General features: G+C 47.3%; 1 protein-coding gene across 1 annotated transcript in view; it reads right to left on the reverse strand.

Moving 5' to 3' along the window:
• Window positions 1–948: 948 nt before the first annotated feature.
• The window catches only part of MTRR (5-methyltetrahydrofolate-homocysteine methyltransferase reductase), a 32,272-nt gene continuing 19,753 nt past the window's right edge, over window positions 949–13,467 (reverse strand). The window contains exons 10-15 of the mRNA XM_049648286.1: window positions 10,154–10,196; window positions 9,418–9,604; window positions 5,848–5,966; window positions 4,485–4,577; window positions 4,217–4,399; window positions 949–1,542 (exon numbers count right to left, since the gene is read on the reverse strand). Coding sequence (XP_049504243.1) covers window positions 1,398–1,542; window positions 4,217–4,399; window positions 4,485–4,577; window positions 5,848–5,966; window positions 9,418–9,604; window positions 10,154–10,196 — 770 coding nt within the window. The 3' untranslated portion in view covers window positions 949–1,397. The remainder of the gene's footprint in view (window positions 1,543–4,216; window positions 4,400–4,484; window positions 4,578–5,847; window positions 5,967–9,417; window positions 9,605–10,153; window positions 10,197–13,467) is intronic.

A 13,467-nucleotide genomic window follows, 5' to 3' on the forward strand; every position in this document is an offset into this window, starting at 1 on the left:
ATCCCATTCCTGAGGGCTCCACCCTCGCGACCCAAGTGCCTCCTAGAGGCCCCACCTCCTACTATCATCACAATGGAAGTTAGCACGGGAACACATGAATGGGGGTGGGGGGACATAAATATCAGACCGCAGTAGGAATTTTTAGAACACGAGGACACTAATTTAAGTAGGTATTTTAAGCCTAGGACACAATTTGAGTGATAGCATGGGGTTAAAATAATGTAGAAAAACTAAAAACTATGCCAAAAGGAGCAGAGGAGACGAACGGGGCGGGGGGGGATGGAGGTGTAGTTTTACTAAAATATGTACTTGCTCGCATCTGTAAACTATGCAAATTTCCCTAAATTCTGGAACTAGGATATTAAGAAGCAATTGTGGTAAGTCATATAAAATAGAATTTTAAAATATAGGTCACATTTTTAAAGTCATTTAAAAAAAATCTCTATAAGCATTACCTTAGTATTTTTTTATCAGAGATATAGTCTTGGCAATAAGTAATCATTTGACAAGGTTATACAGATCTTCCTTAACTTACAGTGAGGTTACAGCCCAACAAATGCATTCTAAGTTAAAAACTTCGAAAGTCGAAAAGCATTTAATCCGCCTAAGCTACCGAACGTCACCGCTCAGCCCGGCCTACCTCACACGCGCGCCCGCACGGACGTGAGCCCTGAAGGTGCAGCTTAGTGCCGACCACCTCGATTTACCGAACGCTGCACCGAAAGAGACAAAACGTTTGCGCGGGTACAGACGGCGGCCGGGCCTAGGGACTCCGCCACGTCCCGCAAACCGGAGAGCGAGACATCACTCGTCCCCGACCCGGGGAAAGAGCAAAACTCGAACTGTCGAGTACACCTTCTACCGGATGCGAACCGCTCTCACCCACCGTAAGGTCAAAACATCGGACGTCAGGGACTGTGTCCACAAGTAATCACACACCACACATGGTTCATTTTAATACATGAATATTCTTTACGGTAGAGTTCACGTAAGAATAAATTATTTTCACCTGGTTTATAAAAACTGCCAAATTAAGTTCACGAGCTTTAACTACCACCCGCTCGGCTCTAGGGCCCACGCCCTGTCCTGGGAAGCCTCGTCGCATACGGACAGACGCCCTGTGAACGGACGGAGGGACCTGTGACGTTCCCCAGGACGCAGTGGCCGGCCCGGGAGGTGCCGGTGTAGGGGCCGAAGCGCGGTGTGCTGAGCGGCAGGGGCATTTACGGAAGACCAAGCCGGAAATCTGCTGTAATGGGAAGCGATCCATTCCTGCCCTACCTCCTCCAAGAAACCTTTCTTAATTTAGTTTCAAAAATTCAAAGTCTCAGTTTCAGTGAAATTGTCTTTTAGCGCTTTCAGCCAAAAAAGCACCACTCTTTTCTTTTCTTTTGATTTTATGACCAAATATCCTGAAGGTACCGTTTTTCTTCTTTTAAAGTGGCCAATGTTTTCATTGCCTCTAGTTTTTCAACTCCAGTCTCTTTGCTTATTATCTCCACAAGGGTATCATTGACATCTTTGGCCATATTCTTTGCATCTCTAGAAAAAAGAATAATAGCGTCAGTGCTTAGGAAACAAGAATTTTCACCGAAGCCTCCGTAGTTCACAAATCTAATCCCACGGACTCCACCGTCACCCACCCTGGTCCTCCCTCCGTCTCTCTGGGAAGCGACCCAACAGGTGCCCCAGGTGCCCCAGCCCGTCAGCTGTCAGGCCTTCACCAGTGACCCATCCAAACCTCAGAGCTGATCACTGCCACCTGGAAACCCTCAAAGGCGCCCCTGCTCCAGGAGCAGCCAAGTCCAAGGTCTCAGGACCCTATAAACCTAGCTCTGATCATGGCCCTCATTCCCCCACTTCATTCTCCGGGCACACAGCGGAACTTGCATTCCCAAGGGCAACCAGGTTTCCACCTACAAGCCTTCGTATGGACACGCACATGCCTGTGCACATGCACGCGCGCACACACACACACACACACAAATATTAACAGACACATTAACTGTGGGCCTGGCTCTAAGTGCTTCGACATGTTTTAGCCTATTCACTTATAGGACAGGGTGAGGTGACCCTCCTGTGCCCCTGCAGTCCCCTCCAAGCACCTGCTGATGTGGCTTTCCCAGCAGGGAGTAAGCTGTTTGGGGGCAGGGAATGTACTGCACTTATCACTCCACATCTGAACCGTGCCAGACAGGACACTGGTGGCACCTGGGTGGCTCAGTCAGTTAAGCGTCCGACTCTTGATTTTGGCTCAGGTCACGATGTTGCAGCTCGCGGGATCGAGCCTCACGTTGGGTTCTGCGCTGACGGCATGGGGGCTACTTGGGATTCTCTTTCTCCCTCCCTCCCTCCCTATCTGCCCTCCCCCGCTCGCTCACGCACCTGCACACATGCGCTCTTAAAAACAAACAAGTTAAAAAAAAACAAAAGTGTCAGGCAGGACTCCAAGATGTCGGGAACAGAACCTGTCCCGCCCTTGCGGTAACACTTGTTGAGAAAGGCGTCTCCAGGGGCCTCCTCGACTTGGTCGTGCTCTCCCCTCCACCACTGCACCGGAGTTTTCATCCCCACAGCCCTTCCCCGTGGCCCCAGTGGCTGCAGCTGCCACACCTCCTGGTCTCCACTGTCCTCTTGACTGTCAGCAGCACAAGGCTCCCGGCTTGGGACAGTGGTCCCTGGGCTGAGGGACAGGATCACTCCTGCTGAGGGGCTGGTCCGCATGAGGGCACCACGGGGTCTCGTCCTGAGCCCCGACCACAGACCACCATGATGCACATTATCAACTCCACTGCACAGATGGGAAAGTGAGGCACCAGGAATGAGTAAAGAACTATTCCTCAGTTAACATTTTAAGACTCTGGACATGTAAGATAGCCCCCGAGTTCTCAATTATCAGTTATCCGTAGACTTGTGCAACTGACTTTGCCTCCAGTAGTTGAGCTGCATCTAAAACTCCAGCCTATTCCTCATCATTGACAGCTCTACAGTCTCCAAAGTGAAGGTCAAATACTTCTCTAAAAGCTAAATGAAAATGTAAACCAACATCATGTCCAGAATCTCTGCCTTTATCAACCAAAAGCAGGGAGTCAAAAATCCATTAATAGGTCACAAAATCAACTCAGCGGTCAAAACCAATTTTTTTAACAATAAGACAGAATAGACGTTATCACAACAGGTCATGAGAAGTCAATAGAAAAAGCTCTGTTTTATAAAACCTGTTTCAATTATATCTATTCCAGATCACTGTACCAGTATTTCTTCTTCGGTATCACAGTTTAAAAACAAAACAAAACAAAATAAACAAACAAAAACCTGACTTGGTGATTTACAACATGTTTTAAACACCAGGGATGTGGGGGCACCTGGGCGGCTCAGTCGGTTAAGCATCCAACTTCGGCTCAGGTCATGATCTCATGTCTTGTGGGTTCGAGCCTTGCGTCGGACTCTGTGCTGACAGCTCAGAGCCCGGAGCCTGCTTCGGATTCTGTGTCTCCCTCTCTCTCTGCCCCTCCCTGGCTCACACCCTGTCTCTCTCTCTCAAAAATAAATAAAACTTTAAAAAATAAATAAATAAATGCCAGGGATGTGTTAGAATTAAAAACAACTACTTCTCACTTCAAAAGTCCTTTCTATTTAGCAGTTTTTTTTAATTCCATTGACAAGTTGGTAAGTTCCCCAAATTTTTATTTTTTATGGCAATTTTGGGATTTCTATAATAGATCTTGCTTCAAAAAATAAATAAAACTTAACATAAAGAAAATTCCTGGCTTAGGTCAACTTTGACATAAATTATGCCTTGAAAACAAGGATCTTTAGATTCACATTCTCAGAGTAAAAAACCAGAGTTTTCCTTAGTTAGGTCAGCTGCACACGTCACATATTCTTGGATACAACAGAATCAGTCCTGAGACTGCAAGTTCAATGATTAACGTCTTAATACCAAAAAGAACTTCTAGAGGCTAAAATATGTATTCAACACGGCACACGGCATTCTGAAAAGCAAGGATTAATTTTCACTTCTATTTCTCGGATAATGACAGCATCTGGGCTGCTAAATGTATGTTAAAATCATTTTAGAACTTGTATTCCTATTCCTGTACTTAGGAATCAAATCAGTCATCCCTACCCACCTAGGTTAACAGTCCCTGGTTCACTTAGTAAGTATCATCAACTGTCTTCGCCGACCCGGCCCCTGAGCCTGACGGCCACTCACCCACACACGTAAATGTAGCCGCTCTCCTGAAGAAGGACTCTGGCCACCTGCTTGCTGTGAAGCCACATGTTGTCTTGCACATACTTCACTGGGGCTTCCTCCTCCCCGACAGGAGCATCTCTTGAGAAGGAGACCTTTAAGTGAGTTAGGATCCCACGCTTATAGAAGTGTCGGAGCTCTTCTCTGAAATACGGTATATGGGTTACTTGAAAGTTCATCCTTTCAAGCTGAGAAAGCCCGGAATCAGAATACTAGAATTGTGTCGTACCTGAATAAATAATCCCTTTCCTTATGGCGGCAGCCAAAAAACAACCACATTGCTCCGAAGTGTCCCTCTGGATGTTGTTCTCGGAGTTTCTCTCTACGTGAGAAAGAAAGTGGAGATACTGGACATAAAGAATATGTAAAACTGGGGCGCCTGGGGGGCTCAGCCGGTTCAGCGGCCGACTTCGGCTCAGGTCACGATCTCGCGGTCCGTGGGTTCGAGCCCCGCCTCGGGCTCTGTGCTGACGGCTCGGAGCCCGGAGCCTGCTTCCGATTCTGTGTCTCCCTCTCTCTGCCCCTCCCCCATTCCCATTTTGTCTGTCAAAAATAAACAAGCATTAAAAAATATATATATATGTAAAACCAAGCTATTAGGTCAGGAAATACCCCCAAGAAACCGAGGCAGGGTTTGCAGTCACTGAGTGACCACTGTGCCATGTTCCCAGGGATCCCTGGTCCCTCCAGCAGCTGCTACAACAGGCATTACCTGTGGGCTGCAGGCACCTACAAGCATTTCGTGGGGATCTAGGAGGATGACCCAGAACATCACAGTGTGAAACCTACACTGACTTCTACATTCACTATTAATAGCGACTCTGTGAATAAAATTAACTCTCAATTAATGGAATGGAAACGTGGCCCCGGGCTTTAAGCAGGAGAATGATCTGCTAAGAACTGTTTCAGAAATGACACAGCGATGAGACGAGCCGGCCACGTCTGCCCTTCCCCTCTGCTTCCTTGAGGAAAAAACGAAAACAAAGTAAAAACAACAAAAAGACTCTGTCCACAGGATATTACACCGCTATGTGGAGACCAGCACACAAAAAGAATTGTTCAGGATTTCACAGACAGGGAGAGAAGGACAACTTGTTTTACATCAAAGAGTTCTACACGGATACGAAGACACGTCTATTCAGATCGATCTGCTGAAAATTACTGACGTTGGGGTTTAACTTTGAACCTTTGGTGTAAGCGAATCTCCGTCAGTAGCAGTTTTATCCAGTTAAGGGACACATGGGACAGTGCGCACATCATCACAACAGAAAGTGGTGCCTGAAATCTGTCCCCAACTACACGTTATAAACTATGTGCAGCTGGGGGAAAAAAAAAGAAAAATAAAGTGCTGCCGTAAAAAGGGAGCTTCTAACACAAAACGAAACCTCTGGGAGATAGCACATTTACTTTTCCCACGGTGACAAATTATGCTATGCGATCACACATTTGATAATAATTTTTTAAAATAAAAATTTTACAACCCAAGTCCAATATCCGAAAAAGTCACCGCAGAAACAAAAAAGGTGCTCTGTCGTATTTCTAGCCAGTATCACAAGGGATACATTTTCTCACTAGTCAAAGAAAGCACACACCTGTGTTGCAGGAAACCAATGAAGGGCGCTATGCCAGTTCCCGGACCCACCATTATGACGGGGGCGGCAGGGTCACTCGGTAAGTGGAAAAAACCAGTCGTTCGAGGAGAGATGGAGATCTGGAATATTAAACCAACGCTCGTGAGTCTGAAAGAAAACCTAGACAAAGGTACGTAAGCAAGATGATCTTCGCTAGAGAAATTAAACAGCAGCATCAGATCTTACTGAAACCATGAACATTTCCACCACCAAAGAGAAAAACACAAGCCTGTCTTGCAAAGTTTTACTTTCCGTCGAAATCAAAGGTGCTTTAAAAATGACAGGTATATCTTGAAGGTAGAACACTGAACAGATACAATCACATTCTTGTCCTGGGCCCGTGGGTAAGATCTGCTTTCTAGTAGGCAACCCATTATATATATCATGGAGAAATGCACGAAAACCTGAAGACAGGATTCTCTGTGTTCGCACACCAAGGGGCAACGAAGATTAACAAGATGGAGTGAAAGTTTCCAGTGCAAATTAGGCAACGGAAGGAAAAAGCAGAGGGTTGCTCCAAAGATGCTAGAGAATTGTGCTGTATTTGTTAATCTGGGGTCAATGTTATGTGTCTGCAAAAGGGGAAGAATAAGTAAGCCGAATGCACAGATAAATACAACCTTTTTGCTAAAATTTCCAAAGATTGTTCTTCTAAACCGTGTGCCAGAAATACTTACAAGGAACCAACTTCTAAATATATTTCAGTTCCAGTCTCAGTTTGCTCTGCGCAGAAGTTACACCGGGTAATGGGGAACTGCTCTACACACCCACGTGTAATTATACACGTCTTCTCCTTCGGTGGAAGGAAAATCATACGAGGCTCATCAACGTGATGAACACCGTACTTTTTATTTATTTTTTATTTTTTTTAATTTTTTTTAACGTTTATTTATTTTTGAGACAGAGACAGAGCATGAACAGGGGAGGGGCAGAGAGAGAGGGAGACACAGAATCCGAAACGGGCTCCAGGCTCCGAGCTGTCAGCACAGAGCCCGACGCAGGGCTCGAACCCACAGATTGTGAGATCATGACCTGAGCCGAAGTCGGACGCTTAACCGACCAAGCCACCCAGGCGCCCCAACACCGTACTTTTTAAACAAAGAACCAGCAGAGCTGTGAGTGAACGCGTGCTCTCATTCTGGTCATTAACATTACCTTGGCCTTGACTCATTCAAGTATGAGTCTCCCTGCCGGTACTCAATAGGACGAGCACTATGGATACAGAAATGAACAAAACAAGATCCCTGTCTCCGAGGACTTACATTTTCGGAACAAGAGACGATAATCAGACATTCGTCCGTAAAATGACTGGTAATAAGACCCGTGAGGCAAGACAAAACAGGATACACCGGCTATGACAGGAGCGTGTCGGTGACAGGGACCTCGAGGCAACCAGCATCGGTCCACTCTCGCTGCAGCAGACCCCACACGGCTCACAACACCTCCACACACGTCTTCCTGGCTCTCCCGTGAGGCTACGGGTTGGCTATAGCTCTCTGCACCACAGACCAACTTCACCCACTTGCAAGCCCCAGCAGCGTCCCTGACCCGCGGCGTCCCGTCCTCCTGTCGCAGCCGCACCGGCAGGGAGCTCCCGCCGGGCCAGGCACGCATCCTGTCCGCTCGCGTCTCATGGCGCCATCTGGCCACACACCGTCGGGAGGGGCGGTCCACGCCTCCCAGGGACAGGGGGCGTCTGTCACAGTTGTCCCATCTACCCACGCGGGGAGGGTGTGGGGTGGGTCACGTGACCCTTAACAGTCTCTACTCTTCCTAATAAAACATGTGCTAAGCAGCATACAGTTTAAATCGTATCCTTTTCCCGGTACTTCTAATGCCTCAACACTGAGGAGCCTAACAATAAAAGCTCTGTTAAAGCGGAGAAAGGAGCAAGAAAAGGGTGGAAGGGAGGAAAGAATGTGTAAAAGGCACCCGTGCTGAGTGTCTGTGATATGTGTGGCGCACACATGTTCAACTTTCTGGAGATCATCTCTTTTCATAGGATCGTATGACATAGTATTGTCCTGTCGGTATTGTAGTATTTCTTTTCAAAACCGGGGTGCCTGGGTGGCCTAGTCGGTTGAGGATCCAACTTTGGCTCAGGTCATGATCTCTCGGCTCATGAGTTGGAGCCCCGCGTCCGGCTCCGTGCTGACAGCTCAGAGCCTGGAGCCTGCTTCCGATTCTGTGTCTCCCTCTCTCTCTCTGCTCACGCCCTGTCTCTCTCCTTCAAAAATAAACATTTAAAAAAATATTTTTAATTAAAAAAAACAAAAAGAAGAACAGTGTGTTAGGTTAATATTTTGTTGATGCGTGAACCCAGGAGTACAGGGCGCAGGGGAGGAGACGGGGTCTCTCTCTCAGACGCCTCTGTCCAGGCAGCAGCCTGGCAAAATACCGCAGTAAAGGGCAACTTCGAGCAGCAGTTTCCCACAAGCCCTCTCAAGTATACACCGAGCCTTACTACCCCCTCAGGGCACGAACTCTTCCACTGCAATAACTTACAACGACCATATCCTTCCTAAGATAAGGCTACAAATGACAGGTACGTTTTTTTTCAATACCACAGAGAAAGACGACTTCGTGATAAAGCCTGAAATGTTTTGTTTAATTTCAACCATCCTCGTGGGCGAGCAGGGACTTTAAACTGTTCCTTTCGCCACAGTCTTGAGTGAGATTCTGCCCATGCTGTGTCAAAACACGAAGGATGGGCACTAAGTCCAGATGTAAAAGTGTCCACAGTTCACAAAATCGAGTCACATTTTTCTCCCGTTTAAAAAGCCATTTTGCCACATTATGCCTTCATATTAACAGCACTAATTCAAATTCTATACCACATCTGTGACAAAAAGGGAAGAAATAGGGTGAAACCCTAGTATCCTAGGGGTGCCTGGGTGGCTCAGTCAGGTGGGCGTCTGACTCCAGCTCAGGTCACGATCTCACAATTCATGGGTTCGAGCCCCACGTCGGGCCCTGTGCAGAAAGCGTGGAGCCTGGAGCCTTCTCTGGATTCTGTCTCCCTCTCTCTCTGTCTCTCCCCTCTTTGTGCTCTCTCTCTCAAAAGTAAATAAACATTAAAAAAAATTTAAAAAACAAAAAAAAAAAAACAACCTTTAGTACCCCAAAACTAAAGGCTATAAAATTAATCTCTGGGTGTCGACTGACTCCAAGTTAAGGACTTATCTGGGACACAGGCTCTGGCCTGCACACCTCAACACCAGCCTTCAGTATGGTCCTGGACTCTCCCTGTGCCAACTGGCAGGAAAGGCCTTCTTTTCTACGAACAGGACAAGGAAGGAGAAAAGACTGTATTTTACAAAATTCATACTTTAAATATTTGAGAGAGACATGGAACGCAGGTAATGTTTTCCTGACTTCCCAGGAAAGAGATTCTAAAATTCAAGTACGGCAAAAATTTTCCTTTGAATAAACTGCACAGTAACGGACGATGCCAGGGAAGACCACGTTGTTTTTTTCGAATCAGGCAAACAGCATCATTTTAAGAACGCCCACACTGCACACTCCCGGTACCTCAGGAGCAGGGGCTGGCCCGCCTTCTGCAGGGGACACCTGCGTGTCTGGACGAAGGATGGACGCGACCACCGTGGCCAGCCAGCCTGTGCACACGCCCCTCCGCAGGACCTCCTTCGTGGTGGGAGACAAAAACTCCACGACGTTGAAAACGAAATGAAGCTTCCCCGGGTGAGACAGATTTGAGCTGCAGAGACACACAGGTTACTTTTAAACTTTGTATCAGGACTAATCATACAGGCTACACTCAGCCTTTCTTACTGGACACAGGGAGGTTTCTTTCGGGGCTCTAAGCTGCCTTCTAACTCCTCAGGGAAAAGCGATCTGTTGCTCCTTAAAAGTTCCCCTCCTCCTGCCCCCCCATCTTGTGAGATTCCAATTCCCTGTTTGCTTCGAGACTCCGTAAGATCTCTGCAACCTTTCATCTCTTCACTGGCGGCCTCTGCTACCCAGCGAAGGTGGCCTGGCCCAGCACTCCAGGCAGCAGGTGAGGCCCGGGCGACTCTGGCCTCATGTGGGGGAATGTGGTTGCAGCCCAGGGACTAAATGTGGTTGTGCTCCTGCAGGACCAGAGTCCCAAGACGGGTCTCCTTCATTCCCTATCGTGTCCCCGCTATTGTCTTCCACAAATCAGGTTAAACTTCCACCGGGTGAATTTGGAACTAATAAGGATTTAGAAGTCGGAGATTCACAATATTTTGGGAGAGAGATGCTATGTGTTAGTAAATATCAGTACCTTGCACACGAATATGGTCTGGGCTGGAGCTTAGGAAGATGCTCTAGAAAAAAAAGAATGAAAACAAGCAATGAATTCACTGCTACTGAAAAAAAAATTATATGTAAGCGTTTGTCAAAATTCAAGTCTGAGTTTGATGCCTATTTTTTTTTTTATTTCGAATACCCAAAATAACATGTTTGCATTTAAATCATATTTTATTTTTATTTTTCAATATATGAAATTTATTGTCAAACTGGTTTCCATACAACAGCCAGTGCTCATCCCAAAAGGTGCCCTCCTCAATACCCATCACCCACCCTCCCCTCCCTCCCACCCCATCAACCCTCAGTTTGTTCTCAGTTTTTAAGAGTCTCTTATGCTTTGGCTCTCTCCCACTCTAAAGCATATTTTAGAGCATGTGTAAATTCACTGTGACTAAGCAAATTATGACTAAATACTTTTTCCAATTCCTCACATTAAAAACCAGACACGTGGCATTCCTTTAACTGGAAATCAGTGTGTCTTTCTAAAGCTAGCTTCTTAACCCAAAGGATAATAAAAGCATCCATGAAGGGGCTTCAGAATCAAGAAACTCATTAAATTCGCTATGTGTGTGCAGTTTTCTGAGAAGTGTCCAGAGTTTTCATATTTCAAATAAGATCATGACCCCCAAAAGATTAAGGGTGTTAAGGATTATGGGAAATACTTAGGCTTGAAATATTTTTCCTTCTTATATTTATATAGTAAGAAGAAAATGGGAATGTAGTGGTAAAACCTTTAGGTTATCCAGAACCCAGTGGTTTCCAAATACATTGGTGCTCTTTTAAAAGTCGGTCAAAGAGTCGGGGCAGCTGGGTGGCTCAGTCGATTAAGCAACCAACTCTTGATTTGGGCTCAGGTCATGGCTCATGGTTTGTGAGTCTGAGGCCCGAGTTGGGCCCTGCACTGGCAGCACAGAGCCTGCTTGGGATTCTCTCTCTCTCCCTCTCTCTGTCATTCTCTCTCTCCCCTACACCCACACAACCCCTTCCCTACTCTCCCTTTCTCTCAAAGTAAATAAACTTAAAAAAAAGTCAAAGATTCACTACTTGAGGGTGGGAGGGAGGGTGGGTGATGGGTATTGAGGAGGGCACCTTTTGGGATGAGCACTGGCTGTTGTATGGAAACCAGTTTGACAATAAATTTCATAAAAAAAAAAAAAAAAAGATTCACTACTTGAATATCTAACTGTCCACTAACAAACTCTGAAACTTTTTGTGTTCAACGTTATACGTTTAGTTCTCTAGTAAAAACTGGGAAAGACCTGTTCCAAAATTTAACAAATAACAGAATAAGGCTTAAAAAGGGCTCAACATAATATAAGCTTTAGATACGTTCAATTTCTTTAAAGAAGCTGGAAAATAATTCTTTAATGTTTATTTATTTTTGAGAGAGAGACAGAGCATGAGCAGGGGAGGGGCAGAGAGAGGGAGACACAGAATCCGAAGAAGGCTCCAGGCTCTGAGCTGTCAGCACAGAGCCCGACATGGGGCTCAAACTCACCAGCTGTGAGATCATGACTTGAGCTGAAGTCAGACACTCAACCGACTGAGCCACCCAGGCGCCCCAAGAATCTAATTTTTTAAGCCTCAATGCCTTTACTCATTTTTTACATAACTGTGTAATAAATGCTATACAAAAGTTAAAAGACAGCAAATCGGTGAAAAGAACAGAAACCTATTCTCATATGCTGGGGAGCTTTACAAGGGTTCTTTGTCTACACATGTTCTGGTTATTCTCCCAACCCCCGTTCTCCCTCCACAGATTCCACTGGGAAGGGGAGGAGCATCCCTTTGAATACGGGGAAGTGGGAGGAGCTGCCTTGCTCAGAAACTTCACCATTTTGAGGACACGGAAAAGGAGTACTAAGAAAAAGGGAAAAAGGCGCCTGGGGGGCTCAGTCAGTTGAATGTCCGACTCTTGATTTCCGCTCAGGTCATGATCTCACGGTTCGTAAAACTGTACCCCGCATTGGGCTCCACGCTGGGTGTGGAGTCTGCTTGGGATTTTCTCTCTCTCTCTCTCTCTCTCTCTCTCTCTCTCTCTCTATCTCTGCCCTTGCCCTGCTCGCCACTCATGCACGTGTATTCTCTCTCCCTCAAAACCCTCAAAATAAATAAACTTAAAAAAAGAAGGGAAATAAAGCAGGATCTGACTTATAGAGGAGCACACAGCTAATTCTGCGGGACAACGGGGCACCTTGTGGCCTAACAGTGAGAAGCAGGATATACGTTTTCCTGGAACCAAAGGTAATGCAATTCTGAAGGTTTTACTAGTTATCGCCACAGCAAAACAGCTAGGGGAGGACAAAACTACAAGCACAGGAAAGTACTACGCGTCTAAGACTCCTGCACACTCGTCCGTCACCATCCCCGGTACACGTCTGTGGTCCCCACGGAGGCTGCAGAAAGTCCCCCCCTGACACACAGTTCCTCAGGGAGGTCTTCTCTCTTCTGTTGGAACAAAGACCCCAAGAGACAGTGTGGATGAAAATCAAGGTGATGCTACATTCGGACATTCTGTGGCTAGTTCACCCAGGCCTCAAGCCCGGAGGCTCCCTGCACGAGGCAGCACGTGCCGGTACGACACGGGGGGCCCCTGTCGCCCTGGGAGCGCCCTGAACTGGACGTGCCCAGCGGCGACACCTCTGTGTTGTGCACAGAGAGCACCCACCTCCTTAACCTCTGTCACGTACACCTGATGCCTATCAGCTTTGAAAAACCTGGTTTCCTTCGGGAAACTCCTTTTTCGGTAAAATCTGAGCAAAAAAACTTTCCAAACCATAGCTGAATGAATAGAAAAGACGCTGAAGTCCAATCCAAAGAAGGAGAATGACCACTGGCTGCAAGGAAGCTCAGACGATTGTGATGATGGCAGAAGGACGAAGTAAGGAAATAAACATTGTGGCAGCGGGGTTCTTCACACTTCCAGGAAGACCCAGACACAGAGGCTCCCTCCCAGAGACATGCTCCCCCCTGCCACCTGCCAGACAGACGGGAGGGCCCCTGGGGCACAGGGGTGGGGAGCACTCACAGGAGGGCCCCTGGGGCGCAGGGCCAGGAGCACTCATGGGAGGGACCCTGGGGTGCAGGGCCAGGAGCACTCACGGGAGGGCCCTTGGCTCAGGGGTGGGGCGCACTCACGGGAGGGCCCCTGGGGCGCAGGGGTGGGGAGCACTCACGGGACGGCCCCTGGGGCACAGGGCCAGGAGCACTCATGGGAGGGACCCTGGGGCACAGGGCCGGGGAGCACTCACGGGAGGGCCCCTGGGGCACAGGGCCAGGAGCACTCAT

Source organism: Panthera uncia, assembly GCF_023721935.1.
Source record: "Panthera uncia isolate 11264 chromosome A1 unlocalized genomic scaffold, Puncia_PCG_1.0 HiC_scaffold_17, whole genome shotgun sequence".
In the NCBI taxonomy this organism is placed as follows: domain Eukaryota; kingdom Metazoa; phylum Chordata; class Mammalia; order Carnivora; family Felidae; genus Panthera; species Panthera uncia.